Here is a 20,570-nt window from a genome sequence, read left to right on the forward strand (position 1 = left end):
TTAGGCCTAGTGTGGGATGTACTAAACTTTTCATAGGTTCCACATACTTCCGAATAGATTGTTCCAATGCACTCATCCGTGATGGGCATAGAGTCCTGTCTGGTGGTGCACTACCGAGTCGTAACCTAAATTTACAAACCGGCCTTCAATAGTAAAATACTTCCAGCTGAATTTGCATAAAAGTAGTTACAGCAGCTATACTGTTACAATCGCCTACCATGGTTTACATTTCTACTGCTGCATAGATCAGTTCCTGCATTTTTCATTCGTGCTACTGTGAGCTCAGATATTCTATTTTTTGTTTGGCTACATGAACGTGGGGCAAACACTCTGAACAAATGCAATTCTACAATGACAGTGTTTGGGGTTCAGACCTTTTCGTCCAGCGGGGGCTTGCCGGTTGATTCTGTCAGTTGACTGCGCCGACTAAGTAGGAGAAGCATCCGGACGACGGCACACCACCCCGTGTGCTCTCTCCGGGACAGCGCTGCCGATCTGCTGCCCGCAACCAGACCCATTGTTTGAGTCCCCCGGGACTCCACCGTTGGCCAAGCTCTCCAGCAGAAATGCCAGAGGCACCGGATCTGTGTGATCCAAGCTATCGACGAACTCCTCCCGGAGCGGGAACCTGATTTCAAGTGGCAACCAGCGCCGGTCATGGCCAGCGTTAGCTTATTTCTCCCGGCGTGCCCACTGACACTGCTTACCCCAAGAAACATATTAGATCCCCCGGGAACTAACCTGTCCACGGCATCAAGCAAGGACTCAAGCACACAATCTTCCATCTTCTAGTTTCTGGTAAGATCAAGCGCCGCCGCCTGTCCTCCCGTAATCCATGAAGGCGGAACAGAGGTGATTTCTGCGGGTAGAGGGGGGGAGATGACTCCAAACATCGCCGTTTTATCCAAACGGGCTCCACACTTTTCTGATCCGTGGCTCGTGCAAACCAAACGTCCTGGTCCACGGACCACATAACTGGCAAGCGAAACGGGCCTTTCCCCGCGTACGATCTGGGCCCACAAAAGCTCCACTGTTTCCTGCTGTATATCGAATACAACCCTTTTTTCCCCGTTCCGCAGCAGATGCGCCAGCAGGATTTGTTTGCATCCCGAGTAACGAGCGGACGACGAAGATTTCGGGAGCATCTGGGCTCGAGCACCGAATCACCGCTTCCAGGTAATTATCATTACAAGTTTTCAGACTAGACAAAAGGTGCTCAGCAACAAAACAAAGCCTCGGATTCTGCATGTAAGACTTGACATGTCAGTCACTTTTCACGGCGACGAGCATTCTTTGCTGCTTCTTGGGCTTCCCTGCGCCCAAAATATTTTGAACATGAGAATTGTCAAGAATCTGTGTACAACTTGCACTGGAGATGAATCATGAAATGCAAAGATCAGCACTAGTGTTCTTTCTGCGATTAGTAAATCGCTCCAGCTCAAGAAAAAAAGAACTTAATAGACTTGAATGACTGAATCCATGTAATATTCCTCAAAAGAGATGGAGACCCATCTTCCATGCGCACAGTTGTCTATCAAGATATCATTTGTTCTTTTACTTAACTTACGAAGCAGGGGATTGCACATCACCCTACACACCACGAAAATATGGACCAGTTACCTTAAAGCATTTGCAAGATCACCATTTGTAGGGTCAAGCTTCAAGCCATCCGCAAAAGCCTCGCATGCTCTCTCGTACTTCTACAAGTACATGCCATAAGATGATTAGTTATATGATCATGATCACAAATGCTTGAAGAAAACTACTGCGTTCTTTTTACCTTCAATAACATAAGAGCAGCGCCTTCTCGATAGCAAGCTTTTGGCCAAAGAGGTCGCGCCATCCTGCACATGGTAGCATCAGAGAGAGCAGCTCTTCCATTCCCACCGCGCAACGTACTGAGACTCCTATTTGCCAATATGGTCGCACAATCATCTGGACTAGGGTCAAATGCCATTGCCTACAACACATCAGTCGCATGCAGCTTTTAGCAATTCCAAAATAGAGTACTCCAAGACAATAATTATATCAATGAGGATGACGCTCAGAAGGTGTTATTCTGATTGATATAGAGATCTCCGTACACATGAAACCAGCAGATGTATTGGACAAGCAGATACATTTCAAAGTAGGAACTTCTTACCTACATTCTAAAAAAAAGGTACTGTGTTACCACCGCAGACCTTTGAACACAAACTGCTCAACTACCTCATAATTACTAAGAGAGCAGGACGCCTAGATTGTGTATGCCTTGTACTGTGGAACTGACATACAACAGCACATGTTTTACCAGAAAGAAGTGTGAACAAAAATATAGCATGGACTGATATTAACAGTATACAAATATAAAAAATAACCACCACTCCTTCAGGCAATAAAGATGGGCCTTAGTGACTTACACCAGTATACATCTCTGATGCCACATAATATTTCCCTTCCTTAAATGCCTCTGAAGCTTTCTGCTTTAGTTCAGTTCTTATCTTCGCACATTTTTGCTTATCCTGACCACAAAAACAGAACTGGTTACAACAAATACGTAGAACTAGCTAGTAATGTAAAACATGAAAAATGCACAAATTTGTAGGTGTCGTCCTATATCACCTAAATAATGTCTAAGGCAAGAAAAAATGTGTTGTCCTGCAGTGTTGCAGGGTTTATCCAGAATTCAGGGTGTATCCTAATTAATGTACTCCCTCCATAAAGAAATATAAGAGTGTTTAGATCACTAAGTACTGATCTAAACGCTCTTATATTTCTTTACAGAGGGAGTACAAGACTATAAACTCGTAATAAAAACTATTGTCCGGAGTTTCAGGGCAGGCACAATATCATCCAAAATAACTTGTTAAGTCTAGCACATTAATAGTACACCATGCAGGCATACCCAAAGACTAGGAGTTTGCTAATAGTGATGCAATGCACCAAAAGTAAAATTCGCATGGAATGTTTTTGTTTGCATAATGAAGTTTAGAATAATTGTGGAAAAACTATTTCTACTCTAAATGATAGGCAGAACTTCCAAAGAACAGACTACAGGGTGATGATAAATAACATATGGAACTGCAAGTGAGCACAGAAGGAAACACATACCATCGGCTTCAAACCAAAGTGTTTCACATGAGAAATGATTCCATCAATACTCCAGTTCGGCAGCGTTGAAACAGGAGAAGTTAAAGGGAATAACATTTCAACCATGTCCCTACTGCCTTTAGAGGCAGCAACTTCAATTGGTGTGTTACCACACTGCAAGAGTAAATACCAAATATAAATACAAAATGTAATTGGAAGATTTACACATTAACGAAATGGCTGGATGAACTTCAAGAGAACCACTATGCAAGGACAAAAAATGGTGGAACAGCCTCGTTCATCCTTCGTAACAAAATTTGTAAGACAAGGGTTACATCAAATACAGTAACATTAATAATCGAAAGCTTCAGTTCATATGTTGTATTGCATAAACTTTTCAAAACAGAATAGGATGAAGATGATCCAAACACCAAAATATGAATGGAAGGGGCAAAAGAAATCTTTGCAGAAGTAGCATTTTATGTTTCTTTGACCAGGTTATGAAGAAGCTGGAGATTTTTTTTAATTCCTAGTTCAGTAGACAAGGAACATTTACATGAGATACTTTCGACATCATCTCTACTACTATAAACACACATCTCTTTGTCTCCTTCCCTCCTTCTCTACACCACTGCTGCCTTTTGTCAGAGCGCAGCTATGTGGAGTCCACCTGCAATCCCTGCTGCACCGGTGCCGACCTCCATTGCCTCCTGGCCGCAGAGCCGAAGTTCAGGTGGGGCGAAGGGGTCCTTGGTGGGACACATGGTCTGATCCTCTTCTAAGCGTCTGATGCATTGATGGTAATGTTCCACACAGAATCATCTAGGCACTGGGACGTTGGTGCCAGCAGAAACCTAGGTAGTGATGGATTTCAGTGCCAAATGCTTCGAAGATTTCAGGTTTGCGATTTACATTGATTTATTTCTGTTCACCGATATAGCTATATTTTTTATACTATATTTGCATTTCTTCTTTTTGGCTGTGTTGGCTGTGTGCATCGTGCACAGCAGAGGCCGGGCATTCGCTCAGTGCGGTTGTATCACTTAAATGTAAATGTCCTTTATCGAAAAAGCTATATTTTTATCATAAATCTATATCTATACTCCTATTCCTATATAGTGTACCAGTAGCACTTCGTATAAGCCGTTGGATCTTTCTAATTGAACAGCTCATATTTAGTGGCTTGTGATAGAGGACTACGTGGCCACATTGACACCGTTGGATATGTTAATCTGATGGCTCATATTGCAAGGATTCGCTGTGGGCCCCATCCCCCTGCTGCCTGTCACTCCCGCATGAAATTTGTACCACGCACGTGATTCTGCCTTCGCTATCCAGAAATTTCTGGTGAACTCCCATGACAAATTTGTACTGCGCATAGAGTAGTACTAGCAAAGGTACTAGCTAGCAAGTAGGCATCCTAATCACGATGAGAGAGTGCGAAAAAGCATGCAATGGTGCAGGATAATACATGTTACGGTTGAATAGATTTTACTTTCTCCCATATTCATTTTAGAAATAGTACTACCCTGTTTTTTTTCCTTTTGTTTACCAATATTTTTTGTGGACAACTCTGATCAACCAAAAAGGACATAATCAATGCTTGAATAATTATTTTATTCTTCTTTTTGAGTTGAATAATTAATTTATTCGTAATGATTAATAACTTGCAACTTAGTACTCTTTCCGTTACCCAATTTAGCACATATTAAATTTATATATGTTTGAGGATTTCAAATTATGTAAAAGCAAGATTACACAAATATTAAAGTGTTTACGTCATTACGATTAATAGTGTTAATATGCGTACGTGACTCTACTCATCGTAGTTTAAATTATATAGATGTGTGTCAAGAGAAAACAACCGCTTCTCATGTGTATTGGTCATACTTGAAAAAAAAATAACCAAATAAATGCTGACAATATAATTATATTGAATACAATTAACTGCCATAGGTCACCCCCCACCCCACCCCAACATGCGGCATTTCACAATAATCCTAGAATTATACACGTGCACGACACGTGCCATTTACTAGTAATTAAGTAAAGCACCAATACTAATGTTCTTCGCATGTTAATTTTTAGATTTTTGTAATCGTTGTAAAAACATAAGGTAAGTGCGAGAAAAATGACCATATATAAATACACCTTAGCTTGTACACCCTACTTCAGGATATCTATGACCTGGGGACAAGAAACTTTATACCATCAATTCTGATGATACAACGAAAGTAGTGTTTTATCCTCATGTAAGCCTATTCCCGGCATCAGACGATGTGTGGGTAAGAAGATTATCCTAATCTGTCGAGTGTCAAGAGTCTACAACCACATTTTTTAAACAAGATCTGCAGCCTAACATGACCTCATAGAGAAAAAATGGAACAATGTTCAGCTAACTTACAGCATATGCATGAAAAGTAGATGATGACAAATGACAACAGCAAAACAAGTAAGGCTCACTTCATCAGGAATATTGGGGTTAGCACCAGCATCTAGCAAGAACCTCATGATGCCAGGGAAGCCAGACTTCACTGCCAACATCGCATAACTACCACCATTGAAGTCAATAAAATTAAGATCTGCACCAGCCTGTGCAAATGAATAATTATTTGATCATTTGTTTGAGTTAATGCTTGATATGTCAGCCACAGAAAACATATACACAAAGAAAATGAAGCTGTGCCTACAGAACTTTAACAAAGCTCCATACGAAGAAAAAGTACTGACCTTAACAAGTAGCTTGACACATTCCAACGGCTCTCTCGGCATGGGCTCGAAGGCCCTGATGGCCCAACTCAATGGGGTATAACCAAGACCAAAAACCTTGTTAGGCTGCGGAAAGTAGAAGAATCAATAACTCACACTTGTCAAAAAAAGTAAAGGAACCAATAGAGATTAATTCTTAGATACGTCAATAGAGAAAAATAAAATCTACTCCCTCCGTACCATAATATAAGATCGTTTTGCAAGCTAAATAGCTTGCAAAACGTTCTTATATTATGGGACGGAGGGAGTTCTTGTGATGTGTTAATTATATTGGTATTTCTGAAGGCAACAGAAAGAAATACATTTACATAGAAATTAGACATAACATGTCATTGGCTTCTGGGAAAGTGAGCATGTTTTACTTTAGGATAATTAAGTGTTGTCCATGGTAACTACTGTTGCTTCAAATACAATGCAAATCTTTTGTTCAGATGGAGCACAGGTATCAGAGGCAACAAGATTTTCCCAATTATAGAATATAGAGATGGAGCACGAGTACCGCTGGCCACAGTCCGTTCCAGAGTTTTCTTTTTCATACACCGCAAAGAAGAGAACCAATAAACTGGTGTCTTACATTGGCATGGTGCTCCAACAAAATCTTAATTATGTCATGGTCTTTAGAGATAGCGGCTGCATGCAATGGCGTCCCTTGTAAAGAATCTAAATCCACATTGATTCCTCTTGAAAGCAGCAGTTTTACTATTTCGCAATGTCCTGGAAAATGAAGTTTCAAAAAGATGAATGAGACAAGAACATTTTCCAACATGTAGCTGACTTTACATAAAAGGGCAGCCCTGTGCATCTAGCTCCCGCTTGCGAAGGGTCCGGCGAAGGGTCCAACCACTTTGGGTCATTTGTATGCGTGCAGCAGCCTTTCCCTACATTTCTGCAAAAGGCTGTTCCCAGGACTCGAACCCGTGACCTCATGGGCAACACCTTTTACCTCAGATGTAGCTAACTTTACATCTGCATGAAAAATTAACTCTGGACCAGTTTTCAGTTTAGTGATCATGAACTGCAGTAACCTTTTAGTTTACCACACATCTCATCCAGGACCAGGTTTTCAAAAGTGATCCGATTGGGACTATTCAAAATTTACTTGTTTATCCTTGGAAATAGAAGAAGTCGTCGATTTTGAGCTTATAAGATTGTAATCAACAACTTGGATAACATTGGATATTCAACTTCAAAATACCAAACCTCAAAGTTATTCTCCACACATATGATAATGGTTCTTCAGCCATCACCCAAATCATATATATGGGAGCTTTGTTCTATGGAAATCACATAAAACATATGGCAAGCTATGCTAAAATAGAAACATCAAGCATCACACTAGCCAGGAGAGGTGTCATAGTAGTCAACTGTCGCGATCCCAAGAGTGGAGGTTGTAGCTCTGTGCCTGTGACGTGTGTTTCTTGCTTACTTTATTCCTTAACCAAGTCTATTCCAACTGAGAGAGGCCACCAAACAAATGTTAACAAAATTAAGACTAGCTAATCTTATCAAAAGAAAACTACTCCCTTCGTTCCTAAGTATAAGTCTTTTTAGACATTTCAAATGGACTACAACATACGGATGTATGTAGACATATTTTAGAGTATAGATTCACTCATTTTACTCCGTATGTAGTCACTTGTTGGAATGTCTAAAAAGACTTATATTTGGGAACGGAGGGAGTAATAACTAATTTGAAGGAATGGATCCAATTTGGATCAGTCGATCCAGAAATGCTTACTTCTCTCGATGATATGAGGAATTGATTTGAACTAACAGTGACAAATTCAAATTTTATTTTATAACAGGATGAAACAATGACAAATTCAAAATTGAAAACACAGGTTCATATGACTTTCCTTCTCCTTTTCCAATTCCCTCCATTCAAATACAGGATTAGATTTAACTCCAGCAAGCATTTCTGATTCCAAGCCTCCATATCCCTAAATCAAAGCGAACCCTGAAGGAATAGCAACAAAACGTTTGACAGCATCAAAGAAGGGAATCACGTCTCCTGAACCCCTTTCCAGTTCTTCTTGCTCTCTCAGCTCTATTGATAGTTTGTCGGAGTCTAATGTTGCTTATATCGAGTGATGTGGCTTTCTAAGCCAAAAAATCAGATTGACTATGTATGCACTGACACATGCGATGAATAAGCATGCTTGTTGGGAAAGAGAGAGACCTTCCTTTGCAGCGGCATAGAGAGGTGAGTGTACTTTGCCAGCTAGTGGATCAGCACCATGATCAAGAAGATATCTTGCAGCAGCATCTCTCCCATACAAGACAGAATGGTACAGTGGTGTATCACCTGCAACAGCCGAAAAAGTAAACATGAGGAGCTCAACAAATTCACGCTAATCATGCCCTCAATACAAAAAATTGTACACACAAGAGCCAAACGTGGAAAGAGAACTTCACTAGCACGGTATCAAATGCCTTTCCATCTGACACATGCTTACTGTTGACAAAATTGCATGACGGCAGGCAGGGGAGACACTTTAGATACAGTTCACACATGGTGGTTTGCTCATATAACATATCCAAAGAAAATCAATGATGTTTGAGGTATGGTGAATGGACTCTCTGGGCATGGCCGTGTGCATATATTGGATATCTTAACTCCACTTGTTACGTAGTCACAATTTACATATGTAACACCAAATTTGAAGCCTGAGATGCAAATTCCACATGGTATATAACTAACTAGTTGAAGAATAAGCATAAATACATGAACAAAAGTTGACGAATCTGCGAATTGACGCAAAGGGAACACCACCTATGAAGTTGAGTTGATTGACATCGAGGCGGAGGTCCTCGACGAGGTACCTGCAGACCTCGAGCCGACCCGACCCGGCCGCCAGGTGCAGCGCGCGGTCCCCTACGCCGTCCTCCACCGTGCCCAGGATGGCGGCCTCTCCTTCGCCTCCCGAGCCCATCCACCGCGCCATCTCTTCGCAACGCGAGAAATGGGAGCCAAGTCCAGCACTAAATCCGTCAAGCTACTACCATCATCAAACCCTAAGAAGGAAGAGCGTAAGGAAGATGCGGGGTTACCCTTGAGTAGACGGAGGTTGCCGTCGGCAGCGGCGCGGAGGAGCGCCTCCTCCCGCTGCTGCTTCCCCATCGCCTCCATCTCCATCTCCATGGCGATCGAGCAGGCGGCGAGAGGGAGTCACCAAATTTCGAGAGCGGCAGTGCGCTGCGGGGTGGAGAAGAAGGGGAGAGCCGGATCGGAGGGGAGGAGTCCGTGAGCCCTGGGCCGTGGGAGCAGGCAAGATGTTATTGACGGGGAAAATGTGATTTTGTTTTGATGGTTCGAGAGCCCATGGCCATGGCCCATGCCCAAGTAAACATTGAAGCCCAAGGTTTGTTTCTTATTTTTATTTTTGAAAGGCAAACTCTGCCAGAACAGACCATAAGCTTGACTTTCGTTTGTTTTCTTATATGATACTAGGAAAATTGCCCGTGCCTTGCAAAGGAACATACATATTTTAAATATATATCCTTTGGAAATAGGGAAAAGCTTCTAAACAGCCGGCTGATTTGCTTGAGGAAATCAGCCGCCTCGCTCAGGCGCCACGCGTCATATGGTCCCACGCGTACGCTCTCCCTGGACCATCGATGTGGAGCGCCATCAACCTCATCACCATCCTGACACCATCGGCGCAAGCAGCAACCATATAACCACGCAGTACGTCCATGTTCACTCCAAGTTTCTGTAACAATAATGTTGTTGCGGAACGGCGACATGGTGACAACATAGGACGATTGTGTTAGTGCGTGATGCGGACAGAGATGTTGTTGCAATTTTTGCAACAAATATCTTGTTACAGAAAATTAGACGCGGCGGAAGATGTGTTTGGAATTTTTGCAACAAGAGTCTTGTTGTAGAAAATTAAAGAAGAAAAGATTTTGCAAGATGAGACGTGTTAGAGGAAATTAGTGAACGGGAGGTTTTGCAACAAAAGTCTTATTGCAGAAAATTAGAAAAGAGAAGGTTCCGCAACAAAGCTTTTGTTGTAGAAAATTAGAGAAGAGAACTTTCCGCAATAAAGATCTTGTTGCAGAAAATTAGAGAAAAGAAGGTTTGGCAACAAGAGTATTGTTGCACAAAATTAGAAAGGAGAAACTGATGGCTCGCATCACTCAAGCGAACAGCTCACGAGCCGGTGGAAATGCCATTTGGAAACGACTAGAGATCTGGGGCAGCATGCAGCCCCGCGAAGCGATCCAACGGATTAATCCTACGGCGGTCAAGCCGGCTGATCTATATGTCAGATCAGCCGGCTGACGCGTAGTGCTGCCCTTGAAAGTACCATGTTAGATATTAATTTCCCACCCAATCTGCACATATTCTTACCCATACCAATTTTTTTTGCCAATTAAAGCTTCATCAAATTCTTCATCCAGTAAACATTGAAGCCCACGGTTTGTTTCTTAATTTTATTTTTTGAAAGGCAAACTCTGCCAGAACAGACCATAAGCTTGACTTTCGTTTGTTTTCTTATGTTATATAAAATCTACACACAAATATGTAGGGGGGTGCATACTTTTTTTTTTGCAAAATGGGATGCATATGTATTTGTATGTTTTTTAGCAGATAATAAAAGCCATCAATGTTAAAAAGAGCACGTTGTTTGATATCACTTTCTCCTTACACACCTCCCCCTCAGGTTTGAAGGAGTTTTAACCACATATCAAACACATCTCTCCTTACACTATTTCCACATTTTTTGAGGATTCTTTATCAAAATGAAGTTTGCTGGCAATATCAAGCATTTTATTTACCAAAGCCGATAAATGATTTGAACTAGTTGAAAGGCAGTTTAAGCACAGACACGCTTAAACTTCCTCCCGGCGTCAGCATGCAGCGACGTGGACGGCATCCCAACTCCTCTGCTTAACCCAACACGGCCGCGGGGATGCCTTCCGCCCCCATGGCTTCTCGCCGTGGCCTACTGCTCCTTGTTCGAGGTGAGTCTCTTGAGGCGCAACGAGTCTCTTAAATTTGGGGTCTGTAAAGATTTATTGTTCTGACTCAATTTGTCTTTTTTGCTGAGAGCTACTCGTATGTTTAAATAGTTAGAAAATTAGAGCGCACTTCATGCACCAAATTATATACCATGCACTTTTTTGAATTTATTTTGTATTTCTGTGATTTTTCTCTTGACCGAGTGCAGATGAGCCTTGGCTCAAAAATGGATATTCAGATTGTTAATCCATCTTGTACAAAACCATTGGCAGTTGTCTTTGGCGACATGAGCGTTGGTTGGCTTGCGTCGTCAAGGTACTACTATTAGAGCGTGTTTGGTTGGCTACATGATGGTTGATAAACTGCAAATGGATGCAATCTTTTACTTCGCACGGTATTTGGTTACTTGACTCGCATCAATTCCTTGCATCACACAGTGTTTAAAGCACTCCGGGACTAGACTGTGGAGAAACGACCGAATTAGCAGTCTCTACTCATGCAGACTCAAGCAGACCACAAGGTGAGAAAGATTCTCTTAATTTCTGTGTGAGGCTTCATACTCCTCTCATCGCATGCGGGAAGCCGCTGCTATCAAACGTGCCTGCACACTGCGAAACCACGCCAACTACCATGCAAGCAACCAAACAACATGATTACATCATTTTTTGCACTATTTTTCTTCAACACGGTCGTGGTCACGAGACAGAATAGATAGACAGTAAACAGTTTCCTAGATATTTTGCCCAATTCACCGACCTTTAGACAACCTTTTAAAACAAAGAGTTTTCTCATGCACATTTCGATTTGGCAAGAATCTAATAGGACTCTTGTTTGTTACTCCCTCCATTTCAAATTACTCGTCACAAAAATGGATGTATCTAGAACTAAAATACATCTAGATACATCCATTTCTGCGACGAGTAATTCAGAACGGAGGGAGTATTTGTGGCTAAAAGTTTGGCATGTTGTTCCTGGCATGGTGTTTCTTTGTCTCTATATGACCGTATTCATATCAAAATGATTTCATTGTCGAAGTGGGGAAATCTGCCATGTCTGAACATGGATATTTCCAGTAGCTGATTGGACTAGTGAAGCTACAAGATGTTACAGTACAAACAAATTAAAGCACCAGCAATAATAACAGGTTGAAGCATCAGGATAGTAGTACTACTTTGAGGGCACGACACAGAACATACCCTACATTTACTGAACAATAAACGTTTCCCTGGATCTTTTGCCCAATACACCAAGTTCCAAACCTTTCTGGTTAGTGCCAACTTCGAAATGGCTGCCAGTCACAATGCAAAAAGGAACCTCAGTACTGAATTCCATGATTTCAACCATAAGATATAACAAGCTTAACGTTCTGTGACGATAAAGCTTGTCGACACTTGAACTGGAATCAAGCTAGCGAGTTCATCCCCAGTCATATTTAAAAACGATGGGTGTGACGGAGGTCTTAATTAACAATAACAGTATATTATCATCACAAGTTTTCAGACTAGACAAAAGGTGCTCAGCAACAAAACAAAGCATCGGATTCTGCATGTAAGACTTGTCAGTCGGTCACTTTTCACGGCGACGAGCATTCTTCGCTGCTTCTTGGGCTTCCCTGCGACCAAAATATTTTGAACATGAGAATTGTCAGGAATCTGTGTACAACTTGCCCTGAAGATGTATCATGATAATAAGCAGATCAACACTAAGTGTTCTTTCCGTGATTAGTAAATCGCTCCAGCTCAAGAAAAAACAAACTTAACAGACTTGACGGACTGAATCCATGTAATATTTTTCTAGAGATGGAGACCATCTTCCATGCACACAATTGTCTATCAAGATATCATTTGTTCTTTTACTTAACTTACGAAGCAGGGGATTGCACGTCACCCTACACACCACGAAAACATGGACCAGTTACCTTAAAGCATTTGCAATATCACCACTTGTAGGGTCAAGCTTCAAGCCATCCGCAAAAGCCTCACATGCTCTCTCGTACTTCTACAAGTACACACCATAAGATGATCAGTTATACGATCATGATCACAGATGCTTGAAGAAAACTACTGTGTTCTTTTTACCTTCAATAACATAAGAGCTGCCCCTTCTCGGTAGCAGGCTTTTGGCCAAAGAGGTCGCCCCATTCTGCACATGGTAGCATAAGACAGAGCAGCTTTTCCATTTCCAGCACGCAACGCGCATAGACTAATATTTGCCAATATGGTTGCATACTCATCCGGACTAGGGTCAAATGCCCTTGTCTACAAACACATCAATCACATGCAGCTTTTAGCGATGCCTAAAAAAAGAGTACTACTCCCTCCGTCCGAAAATACTTGTCATCAAAATGAATAAAAAGAGATGTATCTAAATGTATTTTAGTTCTAGATACACCCTTTTTTGTCCATTTCGATGACAAGTTTTTTCGGACGGAGGGAGTACAAGATTATAAATATATCAATGGGGATGGTGCTCAGATGGTATTATTCTGATCGATATAGAGATCTCTGTACACATGAAACCAGCAAATGTATTGGACAAGCAGATACATTTCAATATAGGAACTTCTGTATAACAGTACTGTGTGATGCCCTAGTTTACAGATATAAAAAATAACCATCACTCCTTCAGGCAATAAAAATGGGCCCTAGTGACTTACAGAGCTATACATCTCTGATGCCATATAATAGTCCCCTCTCTTAAAAGCCTCAGAAGCTTTCCGTTTAACTTCAGTTCTTCTCTTTGCGTACATTTCTTTATCCTGATCACAGAAAAATTGCTGTTAGGATAAATATGTAGAAATATCCTGTAATGTAAACATGAAAAATGTACAAATTTGTAAGTCTCAGCTTATATCACTTAATTAATGTATAAGACTAGGATAACGCCGCTATAGCGTTTAGAGAGATCCTGCGCTTAGAGACTTTGGTCCTAACACATGAAGTAAAGTTTTAAATAGCACGCTATAGTGTTTAGAGATGTCCTCTGCTAAGAGGCATAGCCCGCTATTTAAAACTAACTATGGTTGTACTGCAGTGTTGCAGGGTTTATCCGGAGATCAGGACGTATCCTAATTAATGTATAAGACTATAAATTCGTAATAAAAACTACATTGTCCGTAGTTGCAGGGCTGGCACAATATCATCCAGGATAACTTTATTAAGTCTAGCACATTAATAGTTCACCATAAGGTCATACCCAAAGACTAGAAGTTTGCTAATAGTGATGCAATGCACGAAAAGTAAAATTTGTGCATGGAATTTTTTGTTTGCACAATGGAATTTACAACAATCGTGAATTAAAACTATTTGTACTCTAATGGACAGAACTGCCAAAGAACATAACTACAGGGTGATGATAAATAACATATGGAACTGCAAGTGAGCACAGAATGAAACACATACCCTCGGCTTCAAACCAAAGTGTTTCACATGAGAAATGATTCCATCAATACTCCAGTCCGGCAGCGTTGAAATAGGAGGAGTTAAAGGGAATAGCATTTCAACCATGTCCCTACTGCCTTTAGAGGCAGCAACTTCAATCGGTGTCCTACCACACTGCAAGAGTAAATAATAAATAACAAATATAAATACAAAATGTAATTGAAAGATTTCCAAATTAATATTTAGGAATCACAGCCTAAGATCTCAATGAAATGGCTGGTTGGACTTCAAGAAAATCACTACGAAGGACAAATGATAGAACAGTCTCGTTCATCCTTCCGAACAAAATTTGTAAGACAAGGGTTACATCAAGTACACTAACACTAATAACTGAAAGCTTCAACTAATATGCTGTATTGCATAGACTTTTCAAAACAGAATAGGATGAAGATGATACAAACACCAAAATATACATGGAAGGGGCAAAATAAATCTTTGCAGAAGAAACATTTTATGTTTCTTTGACCAGGCTATGAAGAAGCTGGAGATTTTTTTTTTCAATTCCTAATTCAGTAGACAAGAAACATATAAATGACATACTCTGCAATTTACAACACAGAAGATTCAAATTTTACAATGTTTCGACATCATCTCTGCTACTATAAACACACAGCTCTTTGTCTCCCTCCCTCCCTCTCTACACCACCGCTGCCCTTGTCAGAGCGAGGTTATGTGGAGTCCACCTGTAATCCCTCCTGCACTGGTGCCGGCCTCCATTGCCTCCTGGCCGCAGAGTCAAAGTTCAGGCGAAGGGGTCCTTGGTAGGACACATGATTCGATCCTCTTCTAAGTGTCTGATGCATTATCCCACACTAAATTATCGAGGCACTGGGACGTGCCAGCAGAAACCTCTAGGTAGTGATGGATTTCAGTGCCGAATTCTTCCATGATTTCAGGTTGCGATTTATATTGATTTATTTACATTCACCGGTATAGCTATATTTTTATCTTATATCCGCATTTTTTTTATTTTTTCTTTTTAGTTGTGTTGGACATGTTGGAAGGACAGGCCTGGTGCAGTGGTGAAGTACTCCCACTTGTGCCAAGAGGTCCAGGGTTCGACGCGGCCTCTCTGCATTGCAATGTGCGGGGGTAAGGCTTGCCTCGTATAATCCCTCTCTAGACCCCACCTAGTGTGGGAGCTTCTAACATTGGGTCTGTCCTTTTTGTGTTGGACGTGTTGACTGTGTGCATCATGCTATGCAGAGGCCGGCCATTTGCTCAGTGCAGTTGTATCACCTCGATATATCGGTTGAATGAAAATGTCCTTTATTTAAAGGGCTATACTTTTATCATAAATAACTAGAAGTAAAGCACCTGTACTAATGTTCTTCGCATGTTTTTTTTATTTTTGTAATCTTTGTAAAAGCATGTGCGAGAAAAATGACCGTACATAACTACTCCCATCGTCCCAAAATAAGTGTCTTTGATTTAGTAAAACTTTAGTACAAAATTTTACTAAATCAAAGACACTTATTTTGGGACGGAGGGAGTACATCTTATAGCTTGTACACCCTAATTCGGGATATATATATATATATATATATATATATATATATATATATATGACCTGGGCACAAGAAACTTTATACCATCAATTCTAATGATACAAGGAAAGTAAACAGTGATGCATATTTTCTTCATACTTGCATCCTTTATAATAGGTATTTTGTTTTGAGCGGAGCCTTTATATTTCTGTTCTGTTAGGACGTGAAGCAGGACATGGAGCATCTGTAGATCTATTGAGGTAGTTATTAGGTTCTGACTTCTGATTGTGACCAAAAGCTCAAGTAGGGAAATAACATAATCTATTATGCTGATCTGAGAGTGAAATTATTCAGATGACGTTTTGGAGGTCCGCTTTACATGGAGGTGAGATATCAAGCATGAGTAAGTGAGAATGTGAGATGGATTGAAGAGATTGAGGAATATTGGCATAAGTTCGCCTATGGTATAATAACTGGCAACTTTGATCCACCATAAATTCTCTATTTTTACATCCTTTTGCTCATGTATTTAGTATCTACAGTACCTATAATACTTAATCCAAGGCGCAAGAAGGTACCCTCACAGAATAAGAAGTGAAATAAGGTTACTGAATTCCCCTGACCATGTGTCATCAAGAATTGACCGGGGTGAATGTCAGATGTATAAATACAACCTAACCATTCCATTTTATAATCCCACATAGGTTTGAATCGTGTATTTTTCTTCTGTGCAACTGAAAAATGGATTTCGGTTATGCACAGAAGCAGCATCTTCTCTTCTGCTTGCTGCATTGCATACCGCATATATAGTCGTCACAAATGTCTTAAGCCTTGACCTTAACCAATAAAATGTGGGTTATGTGTCACAAAAATTATACCATTAAATTCGTACTATATAAAGAATTTTCCTATGGTACAATCTTTAAGTTACATGACTTGTGTATTATTTCTCTAATTGATGATCAAAGTTAAATCTCGAAAATGTGTATGCCATCTTTTTGTAGCCCAAGGAAGTAGTGTTTTCCCCTCATGCAAGCCTATTCCTGGTGTCAGACGATGTGTGGGTAAGATGATTATCCTAATCTGTCAAGTGTCAAGAGTCTACAGCCTAACATAACCTCATAGAGAAAAAATGGAACGATAATGTCAGCTAACTTACAGCATATGCATGAAAAGTAGATGATGACAAGTGAAAACAGCAAAACAAGTAAAGCTCACTTCATCGGGAATATTGGGGTTAGCACCAGCATCTAGTAAGAACTTCATGATGCCAGGTGAGTCAAACTTCACTGCCAACATCACGTAACTACCACCATCGAAGTCAATAAAATTCAGATCAGCACCAGCCTGTGCAAATGAATAACTATTTGATCATTTGTTTGGGTTAATGCTTTATATGTTATATACACAAAGAAAATGAAGTTGTGCCTACAAAACTTTAACAAAGCTCCATACAAAGAAAGAGTACTGACCTTAACAAGTAGCTTGACACATTCCAACGGCTCTCTAGGCATGGGCCTGATGGCACGGATGGCCCAACTCAATGGGGCATAACCAAGACCGTAAACCTTGTTAGGCTACGAAAAGTGGAAGAATCAATCACTTACACTAGTCGGAAAGAAAAGAGCGACCAGTAGAGAAATTAATTTTGAGATACATCAATAGAGAAGTAAAGTATACTCATGGTGTGTTAAATATATTGGTATTTCTGAAGGGAACAGAAAGAAATATATTACATAGAAATTAGACATAACATGAGCACGTTTTACTTTAGGATAATTAAATACTGTCCATGATGAATTTTTGTTGTTTCAAATACTCCCTCTTAAACTAATATAGGACCGTTTAGATCACTAAAACGGTCCTATATTAGTTTACAGAGGGAGTACAGTGCAGATCTTTTGTTCAGATGGAGCACAAGATCAAAGGCAACAAGATCTTCCATTCCAGTGCATTCCCAAATAGAATATACACAGATGAAGCACGAGTACCACTGGCCACAAGATATTCCGTTCCAGAGTTCTCTTTTTCACCGCAAAGAAGAGAACAAAGAAACTGGTGTCTTACATCGGCATGGTGCTCCAACAAGATCTTAATTATGTCATGGTGTTTAGAAATAGCAGCTGCATGCAATGGCGTCCCTTGCGCAGAATCTAAATCCACATTGATTCCTCTTGAAAGCAGCAGTTCTACTATTTCACAATGTCCTGGAAAACGAGGTTTCAAAAAAGAATGAATGAGACAAGAATATTTCCCAACATCGGATACCAGCTTTCAGTTTTCATTTTGCACTAAAAATTAACTCTGGGCCAGTTTTCAGTTTTGTGATCATGAACTGCCCAGTAACCATTTTGGTTACCACTTATCTCATCAAGGACCAGGTTTTCAAAAGTGGACGGATTGGGACTATTCAAATTTTCCTTGTCTATCCTTGGAAGTAGAAGAAGTCGTCAATTTTGAGCTTATAAGATTATAATCAAAACCTTAGATAACATTAGATATCCAACCTCAAAGTTATTCTCTCCACACACTCGTTAATGTTTCTTCGGCCATCATCCAAATAAAAAATATGGCAAGTATATGGGAGCTTTGTTCGATGGAAATCACATAAAAAAATGGCAAGTATATGCTAAAATATAAACATCAAGCATCACACAAGCCAAGAGAGGTGTCATAGTAGTCAACTATAACGATCACAAGAGTGTGAAGGCTGTAGCTCTGTGCGCTGTGATGTGTGTTTCTTACTTACTTTATTCAAAGAGAGAGAACCTACCAAACAAATGTTAACAAAATTAAGACTAATCTTATCAAACGAAAACCAATAACTAGTTTGAAGGAATGGATCCAATTTGGATCAGTCGCCCAGAAATGCTTACTTCTCTCACAACAATATGGGGCAAAACCAAACAGAGAGAGGCTACCAGACAAATGTTAACAAATTAATCCAATTTGGATCAGTCGACCCAGAAATGCTTACTTCATATAACAATGGAAAATTGAAAGTTTATTTTATAACCAGCCATATAAAACAAAAAAAAAGAATCCTGAGACTAATTTTCACTGACTGAGAATTAGCAAAACCATTACGAAAACGCTTTATCCAGTTATCTCTAAGGCTGATGCGGTGCCTCCTACCACCGGTTAGGATCCCTATGCCTGCTAACCCACAGCTGCGGGGCCATGTTGGTCGGAGTCTAATGCTGCTTATATCCAGCGATGTGGCTTTCTAAGGCAAAAAATCAAATTGACTATGTATGCACTGACACGTGATAAATAAGCATACTTGTTGGGAAAGAGAGAGACCTTCCTTTGCAGCGCCATGGAGAGGTGAGTGTACTTTGCCAGCTAGTGGATCAGCACCATGATCAAGAAGATATCTTGCAGCATCAGCTCTCCCATATGAGGCAGAAAGGTACAGTAGCGTGTCACCTGCAACAGTCGAAAAATTAAACATGAGGAGCTCAACAAATTCACGCCAATCCTGCCCTCAATACAAAAAGTTGTACACAAGAGAGCCAAACGTGAAAAGAGAACTTAGCTAGTGCAGTATCAAATGCCTATCCATCTGACACATGTTTACTGTTGACAAAATTGCACAACGACAGACAGAGGAGACACTTCATATACAGTCCACAAGTAGCGGTTTGCCCGTACAACATATCCAAAGAAAGCCGGCGATGTTTGCGGTATGTCTGTGTGCATATATTGGACATGGGGATATTTGAAATCGATCTACTTGTCACTTAATCACAATTTACAAATGCATATATACACCATATACAACATGTAACACCAAATTTGAAGCCTAAAATGCGGATTTCACATGGTAGTAAGTAGTAACTAACTAGTAAGCAGAATCAGCATACTAATACACAAGTAGAAGTTGACAATTTACAAATGCATACATCATACAGCATGTAACACAAAATCTGAAGCCTGAAATGCGAATTCCACCATACAGCGTGGTAGTAACTGACAGTGAGCAGAATCAGCATAAATAAATACATAAATAGAAGTTGACAGAGCTGCCAAGTGACGCGGAGGGGAGCAGGGAAGGGAACGCCACCTATGAGGTTGAGCTGATTGACATCGAGGCGGAGGTCCTGGACGAGGTACCTGCAGACCTCGAGCCGCCCCGCCGCGGCCGCCAGGTGCAGCGCGCGGTCCCCTTGGCCGTCCTCCACCGCCGCCAGGACGGCGGCCTCGCCTTGCCCGCCGGAGCCCATCCACCTCGCCATCTCTGCGCGACGCGAGAATTGGGAGCCAAGTCAAGGCACTAACCCGTCAAGCTACGTACTACCATCATCAAACCCTAAGGAGAAAGAGCATGAGGAGGAGGAGGAGGAGGCGGGGTTACTCTTGAGGAGGCGGAGGTTGCCGGCGGCGGCAGCCCCGAGGAGCGCCTCCTCCCTCTGCTGCTTCCCCATCGCATCCATCTCCATGGCGATGGAGAGACGCGAGAGAGAGTCGCGAAATTTTGAGAGCGGCAGTGCACGAGAGCGAGACTGCGGGGTGGGCTGTGGAGAAGACGAGGAGACCCGGACGACGGGGAGGGGAGGAGTCCGTGGGCCGAAATGGAATCCTAGGTTGTTGGTTGCTTGCTTCCCCGCCGTTGGTGGGCACACCCACTTGACGCTCACTGCGCCAGAATGCTCTGGCCCGACCGCTGGTTGACCCAGAGGCCCAGCTTACTACTCCCTCTATTGAATAATGTACTCCCTCCGTCTCAAAATAAGTGACTGAACTTTGTACTAGCTTTACAAAGCTTATTTTAGAACAGGGGAGTAGGAATGAGGAAGTATTTTTTGCGAAAAAATGTCATCATCAAAAGATAAC

General features: G+C 41.2%; 2 protein-coding genes across 4 annotated transcripts; both read right to left on the reverse strand.

The window, feature by feature from the left end:
* Positions 1–130: 130 nt before the first annotated feature.
* Positions 131–9,085, reverse strand: LOC125506161 (uncharacterized). Of its 3 annotated transcripts, XR_015602864.1 has the most exons (12): positions 8,890–9,085; positions 8,612–8,785; positions 8,018–8,143; positions 6,413–6,552; positions 5,800–5,904; positions 5,533–5,661; positions 3,091–3,243; positions 2,400–2,501; positions 1,781–1,960; positions 1,621–1,700; positions 742–1,313; positions 131–628 (listed from the first exon to the last, which is right to left on the reverse strand). XR_015602864.1 is itself a non-coding variant. In XM_048671023.2 (11 exons), the coding sequence occupies exons 1-11, from the start codon at positions 8,978–8,980 to the stop codon at positions 1,268–1,270; spliced, it is 1,326 nt and encodes a 441-aa protein (XP_048526980.1). In that variant the 5' UTR covers positions 8,981–9,085; the 3' UTR covers positions 131–1,267. The 3 variants fall into 3 exon arrangements, 2 of the variants coding, with proteins under 2 accessions (XP_048526980.1, XP_087378124.1); XM_048671023.2 differs by having other exon boundaries at positions 131–1,313; XM_087521998.1 differs by lacking the exon at positions 8,612–8,785 and having other exon boundaries at positions 131–1,313.
* Positions 9,086–12,086: 3,001 nt separating this feature from the next.
* On the reverse strand, positions 12,087–20,218 carry LOC125507470 (uncharacterized). Its single transcript, XM_087524817.1, has 11 exons — positions 20,092–20,218; positions 19,801–19,974; positions 19,038–19,163; positions 17,802–17,941; positions 17,207–17,311; positions 16,953–17,081; positions 14,209–14,361; positions 13,464–13,565; positions 12,886–13,065; positions 12,726–12,805; positions 12,087–12,419 (listed from the first exon to the last, which is right to left on the reverse strand). Exons 1-11 carry the CDS (start codon positions 20,174–20,176, stop codon positions 12,374–12,376), a joined length of 1,320 nt encoding a protein of 439 aa, XP_087380943.1. The 5' UTR covers positions 20,177–20,218; the 3' UTR covers positions 12,087–12,373.
* Positions 20,219–20,570: the final 352 nt, after the last annotated feature.

The sequence above is a fragment of the Triticum urartu genome, chromosome 5A (assembly GCF_056163025.1).
Source record: "Triticum urartu cultivar PI428250 chromosome 5A, HENAU_Tu73, whole genome shotgun sequence".
Lineage (NCBI taxonomy): Eukaryota > Viridiplantae > Streptophyta > Magnoliopsida > Poales > Poaceae > Triticum > Triticum urartu.

What these genes read in the sequence shown, in the direction of transcription:
- LOC125506161 (XM_048671023.2), bottom strand. Translation starts at nt 8,980, where the DNA reads ATGGAGATGGAGATGGAGGCGATGGGGAAGCAGCAGCGGGAGGAGGCG. An exon ending in CTATGCCGCTGCAAAGGAAG is followed by an intron (nt 6,553 to 8,017) that starts GTCTCTCTCTTT and finishes TTCATTTTCCAG; the next exon opens with GACATTGCGAAATAGTAAAA. An exon ending in CTGCTCTTATGTTATTGAAG is followed by an intron (nt 1,701 to 1,780) that starts GTAAAAAGAACG and finishes ATGTACTTGTAG; the next exon opens with AAGTACGAGAGAGCATGCGA.
- LOC125507470 (XM_087524817.1), bottom strand. Translation starts at nt 20,176, where the DNA reads ATGGAGATGGATGCGATGGGGAAGCAGCAGAGGGAGGAGGCGCTCCTC. An exon ending in CAACCTCCGCCTCCTCAAGA is followed by an intron (nt 19,975 to 20,091) that starts GTAACCCCGCCT and finishes CGCGTCGCGCAG; the next exon opens with AGATGGCGAGGTGGATGGGC. An exon ending in CCATGGCGCTGCAAAGGAAG is followed by an intron (nt 17,942 to 19,037) that starts GTCTCTCTCTTT and finishes CTCGTTTTCCAG; the next exon opens with GACATTGTGAAATAGTAGAA.